The 18,998-nt window shown below is 39.7% G+C and overlaps 1 protein-coding gene across 1 annotated transcript; it reads right to left on the bottom strand.

Moving 5' to 3' along the window:
* Nucleotides 1-1,900: 1,900 nt before the first annotated feature.
* marco (macrophage receptor with collagenous structure) lies at nucleotides 1,901-18,553 on the bottom strand. The gene is made up of 14 exons (XM_072444276.1): nucleotides 18,415-18,553; nucleotides 16,502-16,600; nucleotides 14,461-14,615; nucleotides 14,101-14,218; nucleotides 13,967-14,002; nucleotides 13,130-13,183; nucleotides 12,568-12,594; nucleotides 11,194-11,253; nucleotides 9,397-9,432; nucleotides 9,235-9,315; nucleotides 8,999-9,025; nucleotides 8,713-8,766; nucleotides 5,971-6,135; nucleotides 1,901-4,061 (listed from the first exon to the last, which is right to left on the bottom strand). Exons 1-14 carry the CDS (start codon nucleotides 18,515-18,517, stop codon nucleotides 3,931-3,933), a joined length of 1,146 nt encoding a protein of 381 aa, XP_072300377.1. The 5' UTR covers nucleotides 18,518-18,553; the 3' UTR covers nucleotides 1,901-3,930.
* Nucleotides 18,554-18,998: the final 445 nt, after the last annotated feature.

Genomic DNA, 18,998 nt, shown 5'->3' with positions numbered 1-18,998 from the left:
TTCTCATCGTGTTCTCTTGTGTCCTCACCATGTTCTCTTGTGTCCTCACCATGTTCTCTTGTGTCCTCACCATGTTTTCCTGTGTCCTCACCATGTTTTCTTGTGTCCTCACCATGTTCTCTTGTGTCCTCACCATGTTCTCTTGTGTCCTCACCATGTTTTCCTGTGTCCTCACCATGTTTTCTTGTGTCCTCACCATGTTCTCCTGTGTCCTCACCATGTTCTCCTGTGTCCTCACCATGTTCTCCTCTTTGTCATCATCATGTTCTCCTGTGTCCTCACCATGTTCTGCTGTGTCCTCATCATGATCTCCTGTGTCCTCACCATGTTCTCCTGTGTCCTCACCATGTTCTCCTCTTTGTCATCATCATGTTCTCCTGTGTCCTCACCATGTTCTGCTGTGTCCTCATCATGATCTCCTGTGTCCTCACCATGTTCTCCTGTGTCCTCACCATGTTCTCCTGCGTCCTCACCATGTTTTCCTGTGTCATTTTCTCCTGCGTCCTCACCATGTTCTCCTGCGTCCTCACCATGTTTTCCTGTGTCATGTTCTCCCGTGTCCTCAGTATGTTCTGCTGCGTCCTCACCATGTTCTCCTGCGTTCTCACCAGGTTCTCTTACGTCCTCACCATGTTCTCCTGCGTCCTCACCATGTTCTCCTGCGTCCTCACCATGTTCTGCTGCGTCCTCACCATGTTCTCCTGCGTTCTCACCATGTTCTCTTACGTCCTCACCATGTTCTGCTGCGTCCTCACCATGTTCTCCTGCGTCCTCACCATGTTCTGCTGCGTCCTCACCATGTTCTCCTGCGTCCTCACCATGTTCTGCTGCGTCCTCACCATGTTCTCCTGCGTTCTCACCATGTTCTCTTACGTCCTCACCATGTTCTGCTGCGTCCTCACCATGTTCTCCTGCGTCCTCACCATGTTCTCCTGCGTCCTCACCATGTTCTGCTGCGTCCTCACCATGTTCTCCTGCGTCCTCACCATGTTCTCCTGCGTCCTCACCATGTTTTCCTGTGTCATGTTCTCCCGTGTCCTCAGTATGTTCTCCTGCGTTCTCACCATGTTCTCTTACGTCCTCACCATGTTCTGCTGCGTCCTCACCATGTTCTCCTGCGTCCTCACCATGTTCTCCTGCGTCCTCACCATGTTCTGCTGCGTCCTCACCATGTTCTCCTGCGTCCTCACCATGTTCTGCTGCGTCCTCACCATGTTCTCCTGCGTCCTCACCATGTTCTCCTGCGTCCTCACCATGTTCTGCTGCGTCCTCACCATGTTCTCCTGCGTCCTCACCATGTTCTCCTGCGTCCTCACCATGTTCTGCTGCGTCCTCACCATGTTCTCCTGCGTCCTCACCATGTTCTCCTGCGTCCTCACCATGCTCTGCTGTGCCCTGTCTAAACTCACTCTTAGTTCTGATTTCAAGATGAGTTTCCGCTGCACAATTTTGGCCGTTTGCAATGGAAGATTAGAGATTGTAGTGGAAATCGTCGTGGCTCAAAATCTTGGGTCGTGAGGCAGGGACAAAGATTAAACGTAGAACCATCATAACATCAAAGACGAGCTGCAATTTATACCAATCCTGTCTCTAAAAGCTCTGTCCAACATGTAGTGTGACTTCCATAAACCTTGTGATTACTGGACACCCGGCTTCACATGCGTTTTCATAAATCGGTTTAAATTGGAGGCCAGTTATCCAGTTGTGAACGTAGTGACTGAGTGGACCAGACATTATCCCACTGGAGATGGTTACAGCCTAAATACTGCATGAAAAATGACTCAAACATATTAAAATATTAAATGAATATTAAAAACAACTTCACATACGTTTGTTATGGAAACAATTTAAGTTTAAAAGCTCAGATAATGAAAGGAATTAAGTTAGTGCAGAACTCAAAGTGGTTCGAGCTCTTTATTTCAATATTTTTCCGATTATCTTCCGTTAGCCGCTCGTACATAAACATAGGCGTGTTTTTATTCAGCGGGTGTGAAGGGTTCCAGCGGAGAACATCATTAGTGTGGCTTTGTCCTCAGCACGACGCCTGTCAATCATGTCCCGCTCCTTCAGCCTGTGGAGACGCTCTACACTAAGATGTACCAGGACCAATCAGCAATGTGTTTCAACTGCTTAGAACTCTGAATTCCAACCACAGAATGTCCAGGAAAAACAAAAAAAAGCCCCTAAAATATTCAGATAGTGTTAAAGTAATTGGATAGAGGATGATTTTTATTATAATATACATACATACATATACACAAAGCATCAAATTAATCTAGTTCGCACAAAAAAACAGAAAACAACATGTACATTGTTTAGTTGCACAAAACATACAAATTTAATCACAATATACATTAGAAAGATTAGAATTACCACGTTTTTTTAAAATTATAAATCGCACATTTTTTCATAGTTTTGGCTGAAGTGTGACTTATACTCCAGAGCGTCTTATATGTGATAGTATTCGTTATCTTTGCAAAGAAAACCCACAAGAGGGCGCTCTATGCTCTAAGCGATGCAGAAGAAGAATCTGCACTTCCCCTACCTGGAGTTTGTGGAGTTGTTTAGAAGTGACGCAGAGGAAGAAGAATTCAATGGATTTAGTGATTTGGGGTAAAACTGATGCTTTGGTAAACTTGTTAGCATGTTCTTTATGCTATAGTTATCTGAATAACTGTTCATATGTTTTGTTAACATACCAGACACTTACCACAGTTCTGTCTGTGCGTTATGTAGCTGAAGGTGTTACGTTAGCATATGTACACCTATACACCATGTTCTCTAATCTGTTATTATTTTAAATTGCATTTCAAGATGAAATGTCTGTTCTTGGTCTTGGATTTTATCAAATCAATTTCCCTAAAAAATGCGACTTATACTCCAGTGCGATTTATACTCTGGAAAATATGGTAGATACTTTTTCAAAACCATTCATAATCTAAAATCAAATAGGGTCGTCAGGAGTAATAGATAATGATGATTACGCTTGAAAGTATGACGCGTTTAAGGTGCACTATGTCACATTTTTTGGTGGAGGACATGCCCCCCTTTGGTCTCCATGGAATGTTGAAATGTTCCACAGTGTGCCATTAAACATATTTATCTCTGTAAGGACAAGCAGGAGAGATCTGTGGCGAGGCGACCCTGCTCACTAAAGGCTCATTTGCGAGATCGATAGTTTTAATGTTGTACGGTGGAACATTCCAGGCTGAGACTGTTATATATCTTCACATAATCATTACACAACCATTTTGGCGCAGTGACATCCTTAGTGCAGAGGACATTGTGGAAGACCAAAGACATTTGAGATTGTAGAGTTCATTCATGTTTGCTGGTGGAGGGTTGAGATGATCACTTCCTTTTTTTACCCATTGATTTAAGCTCATTGATGATATATAGAAACAAGGTAAATACTGTTTGGCCTGCAGAATACTGAGTTTGATTATGGTTCATGTTGACTGTAAAATCTTCACACTTTGCTTTTAACACAACCTAATATGTAATAGAAATCAGAGGGAACGTATCCCGGTTTGCCTCACCCGAGGGCGCAAAACTCTACGTAAAAACATAAATGAAATACTTGCCCTTTATAAAGGAATTGTCTAGAGGATGGATTTAATGAGGGAGCATACCTGGACATACCCTTTGCCTTTTGAAACATGATCCATTTATACATGAATAATATTGTAAAAGCTAGTTTTACAGTCAAGAAACTGACAAAATACGCTAATTGTCATATAAAGATTCCAGATTAATAATGTAAAGTTACATTTTTACGAGCCTTTTAAACAAAGCCAATGCGTTCTATAGTTGTGCATTTGTGAAACTTCAACACGAGGAGAGCGGAGGCAGATCTCGATATAGATAAGACCGTTGAATTACGTTTGGGGGATCTCGACGGGGGCGCACAGCATGACAGACCACCCGGCCTCAGATACACTGCACTCCTACATCCTCGTTGTGATCACAGTTGTTGACACCCAGTCCGCTGTGGGGACAGTTGAAAATATCATCCTCTCTCCCCGTACAGCGCAACTCGTCCAGCCAGATCCTGCCAGTGCCTGTAGAAAAGGATCAATAAATATTCAACTCCACTGTTACTATCTTGCAGTGGTGGGCTGTCAGGACCAGCAAGGCCTTCTCTGCTGGCCTAAACATCATCAGAATATAATTTTAAAAAATATATATATTTTCCCACAAATATATATTAAATTATTCCCCAGAGTAAGAGTTATACCCATTTCATGGCTTCCCTCTTGGTTGCACTACTTACAGCCCCAGGTTGAGATTTGGAGGCAGGTCTTTATGTTAGATCTTTTATCCAATCATATTCAGCCATCATGTGTGTCCAGGGATCTAAAATCTGCCGAAGCCTTCAGACCTCAACAGAGCTGGTGCTTGTAGCTTAAAATGAATGGAAATGAAAATGGTGTGTCAACCAATCAGCTTTAGAGTTGGCTATTGTACGCCTGCTAGCAGGCATAGTGCTTGCACGTCTTTTGATTGGATCACCAATATTGAGAGGCAGGTCCTATGGGCAGGTCTATGCAGTACCTCACGACGAGGAAACTGAGTTTGATGAATTAATTCACTTGCATACTACGCACTGTACTCTAATGGCTAAAGTTATAGTAGAGAATAGTGGTCTATTGGACCTGCACTTAACTCTTCTTAACTTCCTTCCACGTAGTAGAGTAAAATTGATTTTGGTTCTTAGAGTGCCTTAAACTTGTGCATTCACTACATCAAAATTAGGACTAAACCAGGACTAAACCCAAAAGTAAAATAGACACTTGTCTTTAAATGTATAAGTTGAGGTTTATTTATCAGACAAATGTGAAATACCAGTTGAAGATTATCACAGACGGGCAGAAACATCTCCCTATACCCTTATTTGAAAGTTTACTGCATAACTTTTTCTTTTTCTTTTTATCAGCTTGTTTTTAGTTATGTTTTCTATAAACAATATACTCAATATTATTTTTTTTCACATCTTCACAACAACATTCGCACCCATGAAGGTTTTTGTCAAATGTATTGGAGCACTCAGTAGCTAATAGCTAATAGCTTATCTCCAGGCAGATTTTTTCTTCTTCTAAACATCAAATCAAGTTGTTGATTTAATTGGTTTAAGCTACAAGTATTAAATAATATTTGTGTAAAATCCTACAACTTTGAAAAACTTTGAACATGTGCCAGTTTGATGTTCAGCTTTAACACAATTTAAATAGTTAAAAATGATAGTTTAAAGTCTATATGACAAGTTAAACTACACATAGTGAACACAATTATATTTCAGATTTTACTAAACATTTAGCCTATTCGTCCACGGTTTGACCATTTTTTAAAATAGCATTTCCTGGTTGCACAAATATGACATAGCTAGAGGTAATTCTGCAACTGTTACCTTGCAACCATACTGTAAACAAGAGCAAAAATCAATATAAATTACACAATAGCTATGAATTGACAAAAATAATACCATATAATGCCTTTATTTTGTCAAATTATCTTTTAAACTGTCAGGAAATGTCATTGTAAACTGTTTGTGTTTTCAATGGCACGTCGCACATTGATGACATCACAGAGGGATTCTGTTTTAGAACTCTGCCCTACTTACTGTTACAACTTTTATTTTTCAAAATGTCTTCACAAACTGTAACTTAACAGAAGTAAAACTATGATAAATATTCATCACGGGAGCTATCCCACCAAACTAAGTCATAATTAAAAAAGAGAGTATAGACTTTAAGAATGATTTAAATTACACTATACACATATCATTGTTAAAATATCTAAAATGAAAACCCTTCCTTACGCTTGTTGTTGAACTGATTATTTTTTTTGTTACAAAGGCGTGTCACACCACAGGACAGACACAAGGCTTAACACCCTCAAACGTCACATAACCATTTATCCTTCTGTCAATTTTGAACCAATAAACCTTAAGTCCAGACCCCATGTGATTACCTGGCGGAGCAGTGAAAGTGGCCAGCGCAGTCTGGTGGCCAAGCATTTTGCAGATGACCTTTGCGTCCACAGTGTCGAAGTTATCGTCACAAACTGTGCCCCACACGCCGTTGTTCCTCACCTCCACGCGGCCCCGGGTCGGCCCCGGAACCAGGCGTACGTTCCCTGAACACACACACACACACACACACACAGGATGTCAGAACCACGTGCCACTGAACTGCATTATTAAAGCTGTTCACCAGGTTAATAACAACCCCTGTCCAGCACTTTTCATGACACTCAAAGGCAGCTCAAGACTGACAAAAACACAAACACAAAGAGCAGCATGTAGAGGCAGTATGTCAAAAAGAAGTTGTAGTTATTTAACAGGGGACAATTTTCAGGGCTTTTTTGAAGATGAGGTGAGCGTAGTCATAGTCAGCGGAAGTCATCTGTATTCTGTTTTTCTAAATCAAGGACGTCCGTCCAAAAGTCATTTTTAATCTGATGGTTTGAGCAGCAGCATTTACCCTCTCCTGAGCTCTGATTGGTCCTGCCCAGAGGGAGGAGTTTGAACTGAAACTAGCCCTGCCCTACCTTTACAAGTCAGCCAAGGTGCTATGAGGCTATTGTATTCAAGGAGGATGTTTTATCTTAGCCAGTATTTCCACCAGTCTACAATAGCAACACCTGAAATCAAAGCAGTCAAATGTTTATGAGGCACTTGAAAGCACTGAAGCTCTTGCCAGAACTCAATATAGTACATCTAGAAAGTATTAACAAAAATTAATTAATATGGTCCAATTCAAATTGATTGTCCAAAGTTCAAGTAAACCCGGGCACGTCGATTGAGATGCCGATGATCGATTCTCCCAAAACCAGCAAGCGCATGGTCCTGACTTCTTCTTGTCCGTATTCAGATCAATCGTAGCTGCGTATGCTCACACGTGTATTACGGAGGACTACATGCCATTGCAGAACACACACGTGAACTTTAGATCAGTCCTAAGTGTGCCCAAACAAACCGCGCTGAGGTTTTATCATACTTCTACATGTGCCCAAACAAACAGGTTTTTATCATACTTCTACATGTGCCCAAACAAACAGTTTTTTTTTTTTATCATACTTCTACGTGTGCCCAAACAAACAGGTTTTTATCATACTTCTACATGTGCCCAAACAAACAGGTTTTTATCATACTTCTACATGTGCCCAAACAAACAGTTTTTTTTTTTTATCATACTTCTACGTGTGCCCAAACAAACAGGTTTTTATCATACTTCTACATGTGCCCAAACAAACAGGTTTTTATCATACTTCTACATGTGCCCAAACAAACAGTTTTTTTTTTTTTATCATACTTCTACGTGTGCCCAAACAAACAGGTTTTTATCATACTTCTACATGTGCCCAAACAAACAGTTTTTTTTTTTTATCATACTTCTACGTGTGCCCAAACAAACAGGTTTTTATCATACTTCTACATGTGCCCAAACAAACAGGTTTTTATCATACTTCTACATGTGCCCAAACAAACAGTTTTTTTTTTTTATCATACTTCTACGTGTGCCCAAACAAACAGGTTTTTATCATACTTCTACATGTGCCCAAACAAACAGGTTTTTATCATACTTCTACATGTGCCCAAACAAACAGTTTTTTTTTTTTATCATACTTCTACGTGTGCCCAAACAAACAGGTTTTTATCATACTTCTACATGTGCCCAAACAAACAGCGCTGAGGTTTTTATCTGGGACAATTTCCCATTATTGTGTTTTGTTGAAGGACAGTTTAGTACTTCTACCCAGTTACTTTAGTTACTAAAAGTACAGCTACAAGAGCATAGTATATGTGAAAGTAGCACATAAAAGTAGTCTGAGTACTTGTTTAGAAAGAGTGATATATTTCACACAGATTTTTTGCAAACTATTAAATTGTTAAATGTTGTGATTTATGCTGCTCTTTTGGTCGATTTGAGTAATGAAGCCTGCGTAAATTCAGCCTGGAAGACCTAACTCCACCCATCTACATCAAGGCCACCTGCTCCCCAGCTCAACCAACGCACCCAGTCCGGCCTGTCCGGCTGTGAGAGTTCAGATCTCTCCTTCACCATGGAACTCCTCCAGGTTTCTACTTTTTCCCATGGAAGTTTTTGTAGTTTTTCCTGGCCGAGAAGGAGAGTCCTAAGGACAGGGGATTCCCAGGACATCGCCCCTCGCACCTGCTCCCCATCTTAAATCAACGCAAGTCACTCCTCCCCATGGCACGTCGCACCTCTGCTCCCAATCAGCGCACAGCCGGTCCGACATTAACCCTCACTCAGTTGGCTTGGCCGCTTCAGACCGTACTGCGACCCACCACCTCCCCTCCTCCTCCTCTGCATCCCTCTCATCCTAATCATCTACCCTCTCACCATATCTACCACCACCAGTCTCCAGGCCCTGGGGGGAGACATCTAATACAAATAGATCATGGAGTGCCCAAGATCGCAATGTCTTCCGCCGGGGTCTGAGCGCCAAATAACCCATGTAATAAAGCTTGCTAAACAGTCCTTTCTTTGTTGTCTGTCTCTCCAGGGTGAAATATTTTTTTAGTTTAATGGAGTAGAAAGTGGAGATACCTTCTCTCAAACACTGTACATATGACTTAAGTAAAGTACAGATAACTATAGTTTTTACTGGTCAACGTGTAGAGTTCTTTTACTTTTGTACTTGGTTATTTCCACCACTGCATCTACCATAGACAGTACAAGTACTCACGATCGGGCGGAACCTCCCCTGCACTGCCCTTCTCTCCAGGTGGACCTGGTGGACCTGCACAAACACACAATCATTACACACAGTGATCTCATCACAATTATTAGAACATTAGAAAAAAAACTACTGAATTCATCTCTGGTACATTTGTGAACTAATACTAATAAAGTTCAACATAGTACTTTGAAAAACTAAATTAATGGTAAAAACAAGGCTAGACACTTTAAAACAGTATTATTAGACAGACGAAAACATATAATAATAATAATTAACATTCTGCACTGTTCACCTTGATCTCCTGGAGGACCAGCAACACCTGAAAACACAATTAAAAAAACAATGTTACTTATAACTTTGAGTACAACAATACTAAATACCAACATTGTTTATTAATCAGATAATCAGTCCCACCTAACAACGTGTTTTTGTGTCATTTAAACAAACCCTTCATTTCTGTTATTTCCTTTTACCCTAGAAAATAAATGTGTTTATGTCTCATTCTCTCATACAGTAAAGATGTGTTACCTTGTGCTCCGGGTGGGCCTGTTTCTCCAGTGTCACCCTTCTCTCCCTTCTCTCCTTGGATTCCATCAGACCCAGGATTTCCTTCAAACACACCACAACAGAAAACATGAGTCCGGAACATAATTAAACATATAAAAACATGTACGACAAATGTCCACATACCTTTCTCCCCGCTGTCACCTTTGGGTCCTGCGGGGCCTGCAGACAAAATCCAAGACAAAGTGGTTACTGGCATAGAACATTAAAATAGAAACAAGTTATTTTAAAGTGTTTTGTCACTAATCCAAGTAGTTTCTTCAGTTCGAATGCAGCGCTGGTAAGGGACTGGCTTTAAGTGCCTTGTTCCCTAGCAACCATGTTTTACACTGGGCCAAAACTCCTCAAATGTCACAGAACAGTATGAGAACAGCATTATGTTTTTGAACTGTTTGGAGGATCAGAAAATGTGTGTTTTGTGTGAAAACTGCCCCAGTCTGATGTCATCATGTTTTGGACCTTATCATTATCTTTTCTTTTTAAAAAGTAAAAAGAGCAAGCAAATTGTTTTTTTTTCAACTTTTCCTCTCAAACCAACACTTGATTGGTGTAAAACTATCATTTATATTTGTTTTACTCCACAAAACAAAGAAAAAGGGACGAAGTCATAAAAAGCTGTCATACGCTACGCACTTTAAATAACTTTAGCATGCTAACGGTGCACTTCCTGTTTCTCGTAGAATAAAACACTTTATATTTTGATACAAAAAAAGCGCTGTGGTCTCTTTTTCACCTGAATAGATGCTTTAACAATATATCTGTACTGGGGCAAAACAGAACTTACTTTATTAGATACAAACACATAAAACAATGGGCAAATGTTCTGTTTTTTCATGATTTTAGGTACTGCCCCTCATATCTACACAAAGTTGGAAGGTGTGACTTATCACCCGAGTCATATTTTGCATAATCATTCATGACCATAATGCATCATCTAGTTAGTTAGTTTCAGTATTAGCTCCTCCCAGACATATCAGGCAGATATTTATGCCGATCCTTTACCAGAACTGTGTCAGAACTTAAGAAGCGTCACATCTTCACTCTTTCGTCCTGTTTGCAGAATTCAACCCTCTTTTGTTGTAAAACATACCCGGACGACTGAGGGGTAACACAGACATGATATAAAAACAAATTAATACGTAAATATGGTTTTACGTTTATGTAAAGCTTTTTTTCCCCAAATGGTTTGTAAGGGAACATGTATTCTACAGTTAAGATTAACAAATCTAAGACTAAGAACAAATATAACATGAATTTTCTCCACTATAGGAATATTTGAGTGTTGCAACATAAAAAAAGTACACAAACAGCCTTAGAGTAACTAAAAAACATAAATCAAGGACATTTTTATCCAACTCTTTCAATTTGAACGTCCAAGCTTTATGTTAATAGGTGAGTGTCACAAGCCACACTGTTGCCTTAGCTACAGCTCTACCACTGAATGTGGCCTGTTGTGTCACAACAAGGTAAAAGGGAATTTGTACATTTAACAGGTTTAGACTAAATAACTTAAAGGACACATACTACGCTAAATTGACTTTTTGAGCTTTAAATTATGTTATGTCATCGTTCCCTCATCAAAATTTGTATTTTAACTTCATTCACACTTGTTTCATTAATCCTGTTTACAAGGTTATTTTCTTTGGTCCTTCTCTGAGCCTCACAAACCACTCAGCTTCAAATTTTCCAGATTTGTGATGTCTAATGTAGAAATGTGGAGGACTCCTGTGCTGTTTTGAAGTCCATAAATCATCACCAGAAGATGCAGTGCTATAACCTGAAGAGGGAACACCTGACTGATATAAAGTGATGTGTGGGTTTCAATACATACATTATTTTAAGTTCTAAAACAGTACAAAAGATGTGTCCTTCAAATCCACATGCAAATAATATCCAAGAGTCCATGTAAACACACATATGTACCTATTAAACCGGGTTCTCCCTTTGCTCCAGGTCCCTGATCACCAGCAGGACCAGTAGGACCTAAAACATGAAACAGATTGAATGAGACGTGATGATTTCCCAGTGACACGTGATGAAAAGCATCTCTGAAATGCAAGGCCAGCAGATCATGTGGGAGCCAGCTGACTCAGGCCTTTCAACAGGAACAGAAAGTAGCTTAAGATTTACATTTCTATGATATTTTCCATCTGAACTTCATAATTGTGTGTTTTACAGAAGTGAAATCTGTGGACGTTGTTTGTTTTGTTCTTCAAATTGTAAGGAATTTGAGTAAATGTGGAATAAACTATGCCTCAACTTTAGTTCAGTTTGGAGATAAAGTTTGATATTTGAGTCTCAATGTTTTCTGTTTTCAATCGTTTTCTGTCACTTTAGTTGCCGGACACCAGGGCTGTCAGAACTACAGCCCGGGGGCCGAATGTGGTACACAGACCTCCTGTTGAACTGCCCAAATGTTCATAAACAATAGGGCTGAAACAATGAATCTAGTACAGCGAGTAATTTGATGACAAAAATCTTAATTTTTTTTTTATTGCCTTGTTGATTTATTTAATTTACATATTTCATCAAAACCCTGAGAATATGTGACGTGGAGTGCACAGAACTACTTGTGGCACTTTTTTCACACGGAGCTTGTTTCTACACAAACCTGCTGTAACTAAAGAACAGCAGAGTGTTTTACACTCACACGTGTGTCTATAGAGCAGAGTTTTGTTGTGTGTGAGAGCCTGGAGGGCCGCAAAGATCAAAGTCCACACCAAGGGTCAAAGACACAGAGGCTAAAATTAACAGCACACGGAGCTAATGCTGCAAAATGAAATGAATCATCTGCAGAGCTGCAGAGTTACGGCTCAAAACAACACAAGGTAAACCAACACGTAACATCAAGTGTTACAAACACATGTAGATGCTTCTTATCTTACTGTAATACTGTGACATCAAACGCAAATTAATTCATAGCGAGTGTTACTGTTCAGATTTCATTTTGCCTGTTTAAAATAAAGTCTGATGGTACATTTATTAGACATTTTTAAAGATTCTAACATGTTTCTTTCTTTTCTAGTTGTGAAGTGTCTGTGAAAGACATGGACCCCTTCTCACAAATGCTTTGCAGGTTAAAGTCTAATTGTGTTATCAAATATGTTATCAAATACCATCTTCGATTGTAGTAAAGTAACTGTATTCTGAGTTTGTCACTTCTCAACACTGTCCTCTGTATTGACCACCGTTTGTGGCCCTCAGCTTCAAATATGTTCCAACATGTGACGCTTGGTGAGACTTTACATTTCACATACAGAATATATATATATGCATGCAGTGCTAATGGCAGCTCACCGGTCGGTCCCTGGGGTCCAGGTTCCCCTACAAAAACAAAAACAAAAATAGAATTCATTATAGTATTACACTTCGAATGGTAATTGACTCTCAGGAGAAAGGTAACAGTTATGAAATAGAGGAAATGGCCTTTATTATAAATTCACATACTACATTTTTAAATAGTAATAATCTTTTTAATCGAGCTGAACTTTTTGAAGCGGATTAGCTGTTGATTGGCCTGTGCTGTTCTCTACATAACACACAACAGGATCATTTGCCCAATTTAGGCCCGGATTTGCTTCAGAGAGGCGTGATTCGAGTTTGGATCCTTGTAAGTGATTTTTAAGCTGCTTCTCTTCATGTTTGTTGTGTTTATCATAACCAGAAAACATCACACTACTGCAACAGCCAATAAGACAGAACGTCAAAAGAAACAAGATACAACAACTGCTGCGGCTAAAACATTCAACCAACAATTCAATGCAAGGAAATATAGCATTTTAATTTTAAACAAAACTAATGTAGATTTTGAGTTGTTTAACGTTATGACCATTAAAATACAGAAATAGCTTTAACTTACCACTTTGTCCTGGTTCTCCTTTTGTTCCTGTAGAGCCCCCATCACCTTTGTTACCTGCACACACCATCACATTTGTTGACTGTCACATTTGATCTCGCACTTGTAAAGGTGTACTAAATGTGTACTCTGTAACTTTTATGACGGAGGGATTTGGAGGAGTATAAGCAGATAGTGGAGCCCTCACTAATGCAAAATACTGTCGTAATTTAAGTTGCTCTGAAGGGAGAGGGGCTGCCGCGCTTTGACCTATTGGAAGTGCGAGTGAGATGGAGCCGTCTGAGGGAAATGTCAGAGCTCCTCATCCATCAGCTGTTCTCATCAGAAGAGGACGAGAGGAGGACAGGAGCCATCATTACGGCCGTCATCTGAGCACGCGGCCTGAAACATAATGCTACGCGCCGCTCGCTCCTCATTTACATGCTAAAGTCTTCCTTTTCACAGCGAAATTCTGAATTTTGGAACTGAGGTCACTGCTCATTGGATTATGGGTTACGGGCGGCTTGTTAGCGCCATTTTTAAAGGCAACAAATCCAAAACACAGGACAGTAGTAGACTTGCCAATCCGGAAATGCCCTGCATATTCTTGTATGTGTAAGTACGTACACCCCCAACAAGTTCTGCAATTTAAAATCCAACACAAGGACTTCCTCGTGCTGCTTCTTCTATCTTCTTAGTTTGCTGCACATACAACCTGGAAATTACACAGCGAGTCCATCCATTGCAAGGGACTAAATATTGTTCTTACTATGCTCCGTAGTAGTATTGTCCTAATACTTGCTCTGTTTTTGCCTTCAAAATGGCGAGGAGTAGGGTATATATTTCCCGGACACAACTGACCTTTGGGTCCTGGTAATCCTGGGAATCCTGGGTGTCCTGCATTCACAAAAACATTAGTAAAAACGATATAAGTCACATATTTCACAAGAGGTGAGCTCATTGTCTTTGCACAGTCGTGTCAGCGTGAGCAGGACCTTGAGTGAGGCTGATGGCGCTGAGGCGAGTGTCCAGTCTCTCTGCACTGGAGTTTAACTGGACCAGGTCAGTCTGAAGCCTCTGGATCTGACCCTCTTCTCCGCACCGACTCTCCACCTGCACACAACACCACTCTGAGGAAGTGTATCTATTTCTTTATTGAGGTACTGTATTTTCACAGACTAGTCCAGGTTAAACTCTGGAATTTGTCTCAGTTTCTTTCTCTATTTGTCTCTTTTGTACATTGAATATGTTGATCAAATGACAAAAGTTTAACTATTTCATTCTATCTATTTTTCTTATAATGATTTATGTCCTAACACAGCTATATAAATATGAGTGGGATGCATTGTCCAGACCTGGTTTTTGAGGGTCCACAGTTGTCTCCGTAGGCTATGTGTCTCCTCTGTGTTGTTCTTGACTAAAGTCTGGAAGTCTGCTGGACCTTCTGACATCTGAGGGGACGTCCGACTGGACCACTGAGGACTGGACACTGACTGCTCAAACGAGAAAACTGGACAAAAATAAGTTCATTAAAACAATAGAGGACAATGTCACTTTTGAATTAGCCATTTCTAAATCTGTGTGTAGTGGAAATGAATTGTTGTCAGGCAAGGGAAAGAGTCATTTATCTCATCTTGTCATCTTGTACGATTATCTTTGAGCCTTTGGCAGAAGTTCATATTTTCCATGTTTGAACAACACTGTTGGGGCATGTAACCAAGATAACCAAGATGTGAGAAGACAACAGGGCAGAGGACACATCCCTGAGGGATTCCAAGCTTCTGACAAATGAGAGGAGGAATTCGAGGCTTTCTCGTGCATTGCAAGAGGCTTTCTTCGTAGTTTTGGTTTAGGACAGCCCTTTCAAGCCGTTCATGCACATTTGTTTCTCATCACCCAAAAGCCAGGCAAACATAACCAAGCTGAAATCAATTTTACTGTAATAAGATAAGATAAGATACGATATTCCTATACATCCAACCAAGCCTTCCCACATTGGTTTCCTTCTGTATCATGTGAAGTCAATGCTCTTAAATATTCCTGTTAAGTGAATTTGACTACATATCAAACATTAGTATAGTATTTATGTATTTATTTTCTCTTGATCCAAAAGGGTATTTTCAAGACATATTAAAATGTTTAACCTGATCGTTTTTATTAACAGGTTCATTGTCTTAGTATCCACCTATTTCAACACAATTCCGCAAACATTCAATTAGGGTAAATATATAGTACTTTTTTACCTTTATGGCACTCATCATACATCAAGGAACCAGTCACCCATTCACACTCTGGGGGCGAGGCGGGTTAGGTGCCTTGCCCAAGGACAGTATTTACCTGTGGAAGCTGCGATTGCTCTGCCAACCTGTGGGTCAGTGGATCTGACCGCTCTACCAGGATGTTAATGTCGGGAGCGGGATTCGAGCCGTCGATTGCACATAGCACATTTATGCAGTAATTTTACTCTTCCCCATCTAAAGACCTTTCCAGTGTAGAGCGCCTCCATTCTGAAAGCTAGTATGGTTCCATGCATTTATTCCATGCAACTATTTACAACCATTCAATTAGCTGTCAATCAATAAGTAATTAGCACTGGAAATTAGCATACATGCTAATTGGGGCTAACAACCATGTAACCACCAGCATTTCTTGTCTAACTGCTGGAAAATAATACATACATAAGTAAACTTTAGAAAATGGATTGGATATGGACTTTTATCACTATTACACATTGTAACAAATATGAAAACAGTCCACAAATGTATATTTCATTTCGCTGCCTCATTAAAGTGAATAGACAGAAAGCTTAAATCAGTTCCAGGCAAGAGTGTAACTTTTCTAAACACCTGGAAGGGTTTGTATTCAACCATCCGACTTCAAGCCGCCCAGAGAAAGGGTGCAGTGTTGACTTGTTTGTGCACATGGACATTGAACATTTTGCACAAATCAATCAAACTTGGTCAAATCATATTTTTGCAGCAGGACTTTTATTTCATTCTCAAGTGAACAGAATTCCTACTCAATTGGAAGTGTAAGTCTGTAGCAGAAAAAGGCAAAAGTGGGCAAGGCGGAATAAGGTGAATAGAGGAATATGTCCTCTGAAACCCAGCAATAGGGGTAAATGTTATCTAACCAAAGTAGATGTGAATATTGCTATCGCCGACATTCGTAATAGCAAATCAGCGCAATAAACAATATTTCGAACCAAAACTCTGGGAACCAACTTATGTAATCAAATCTGTGTGTTTAGGCAAATGTGCAGAATCCACGCCCAATGTTTTTGTTGTCCGCGTGTTGAAAACCACCAATGCCCATTTATTGCACCCAGTATGGCATTTTGTGAGTTTGAAAACTCACGCAATAACTCTTATTTACTACTTAACAACACCTACCGACCTTTATAGAGGAGGAAGATGTTTAGAGCCGTCTGTAGAATAAGGTACACCACGATCACAGTCAAACACCACGGCCTCTTCTGACGGGCTCGCTTCAGATCTGAAACACATCCCATAATAACAGTCAGCACATCAGGCCACAGGGCATCTTTATAACTTTGTAACTTCTGGTGGTGGAGCTGCACCTGCTTGTCACCATGGAAATCATACGACTTTGCTTTGAACGTTCCACCCCTTGCATTAAATCAATTAACAGTGGTTTTATTGCTCAAAAATGCATTCTCTGGATATACATTTTAAAAATATATACTGTATGCGGAAAAAAGAAGGCAATTTTGTTGACAGATGAAGAGAGGGAACAGCCTATGCACAGCTCAACTGAGGAGCACGAAATACCATGTTTGTAATATTCTGTCAATGTCAAAGTGCATACTATTCAAATACTTGTTGCTGTGATAGTCAGGTATTCATAAATATTAAACTGAAATTCAAAAAAGGACCCATTTACTATATCTATCCACCATCTGATCAAAGGGAACTACTGGGATCACTGGGAACATTATAAGAAAGCTATAACGCATTTATTCTCAGTCGAGTCAATCATTCTGGGAGTGTCAAAAGCTTCAGAGCCCAGACCTTTGTTTTTATTCAAAAGCAACAATAATGAAACAACTTCAGTATGAACTGAAGGGGTCAAGTGTTTAGGTAAAATCAACCCTAATGATACGGGGTTAGCAAACATGAACAATATTGTCTGGGACAGAAAAATCTTGCTATGGAAACAACAGTTGGATACCTTATGGGATGTACCCTACTTTTGGCAGCAGGAAAAAAACATTCATAAAGACGTGAAAGACACAGAATTAACCGACTGCCAAAGACGGACAAAATTACTTTTCCAGTTCTTTGAAAATATTTTTTTTTTACGTTTCTGGGTGTGTCACTAGAGCCAGGGGTTTTTCCCTAATTTACTTTTTCTCCTGATTTATCTGATAAAATGAAACTATCAAGCAGCTGGCCATGTTAAACAAAATCAAAGTAAAGCTTTTAGCACACTTCTATTCAAATCAACCATTCAGGGATGAATCAGGGTCAGTTTGCTCTCAAAACCCACAAATAAAAATTCCAATTGTAATTTTTAAAACATAATTACAAGTCCCTAAACATGAATTTAAGTTAAATTTGCAACAGCTTTTAAAGAAGACATGTCAGAACCCAACAAATGCCCAAAATAGTGTCAGTCAGACGGCTCCTCCAGACACCAGCTTTACTCTGACTCGTATTTACCAAATCTGACTTCCTTCTGCGCAGAGCAGCTCCAAAAGGATGTGTACTCCAAAGGTTTCAGGAACATCTTCAGTTTGAATTGGGGCTCATTTTAATAGACTTAATCTTAACTGCACTTCTGTTTTTTTTGTTCCCTCTCTGTGTCAAGTTGTTTGTTTGCTTCTTCTGATCTGTAACTTGGTTGAGAAAAGAGACACTGTAGATGCTGAATCTAAACTTAACATTGCTCTCTGCTCTCTCTGGAGGCTTTTCATCTCGCGCAGAGCAATGTCGCCCCCCTCTGGTCACTGCACGTCAGAGCCAATTCTCTCTGTTGTGATTTTGGGCTCAATCGAAGTGACAATATGAAATGATTTGAACATTTGTGTTTCAGGCACTGCTCCTTCGGATATGATTTGGTTTATCTCATTCATTCATGTAAACCTTTTGAAAATACCAGATTTTGTGCAATATTTAATGTCCAGACAGTTATTCTTACAGTCATTATACTCTTCTTGGACCACTAATAATGCCGCCACTCTTTGAAACTACTCTAGAAACAAAATTATTTCACGTTTTTTCGATTAAAATACAAATTCTACCATCAATTTGCACTGTTTTCAGAGAGTGGTTTAGTCTTATTCTCACCATCATGTTCGAAGTTGTAGATTTCCGATTGGCTGAGCGACATCCCAAACAGAGGGTTGTTGTGCGTGTGGGACATGTCCTCTGAGTCCACTGTAGTGTCCATGTGTGTGAGGAGCGGCGTCCCTCTGCGCGTCTCATATATGTGGCCCTTAAAGTGCCCCCTCCCTCAGAGCGTCCCGGGTTGCGCCATGGGCCTGTTTGCTGGTAAATGCACTGTAAAAGATGACTCATCGATTAAGCTGTACTGATGTGTATTACACCTATTTAGTTACAGAACACTGAATATGTGCATTCAAATATATTTTGTGGTGGATTTGTTACACGGTCTTTTATTCTGAAAAAAAAAACAAAACAGCATTTTATTGGACAGAAATTACATATTTATTTTTGACTTATGATTTATTGTGAAAGGAAATAAATCGTACTAATTCCATGGAGTTTGAAGACTAAATTGCTTTTATTCTTTGGAGTTTAGGAAAGTTAGGTACGTGTATTTAATTACTTTCCAACACAGAATTGTTTTTTTTTTGTTCATTGGATTATTTTATCAATTTATCAATAATATGTAAAATATGTTTGTAGTC

Source organism: Eucyclogobius newberryi, unplaced genomic scaffold (genome assembly GCF_026437365.1).
Source record: "Eucyclogobius newberryi isolate DKJ021-1_F unplaced genomic scaffold, fEucNew1.0.hap1 SCAF_14, whole genome shotgun sequence".
In the NCBI taxonomy this organism is placed as follows: Eukaryota; Metazoa; Chordata; class Actinopteri; order Gobiiformes; family Gobiidae; genus Eucyclogobius; species Eucyclogobius newberryi.
The sequence above is the reverse complement of the archived record's forward strand: the minus strand, read 5'-3'. Positions and strand labels throughout refer to the sequence as shown.

Bases quoted from the DNA above. Each gene is read 5' to 3' on its own strand.
- marco (XM_072444276.1), bottom strand. From the start codon at position 18,517: ATGGACACTACAGTGGACTCAGAGGACATGTCCCACACGCACAACAAC. The intron at 14,616-16,501 runs GTCGGTAGGTGT...ATTTTTGTCCAG, and splicing joins CATCTTCCTCCTCTATAAAG to TTTTCTCGTTTGAGCAGTCA. The intron at 9,026-9,234 runs GTAACACATCTT...TTGTGTTTTCAG, and splicing joins AGGCCCACCCGGAGCACAAG to GTGTTGCTGGTCCTCCAGGA.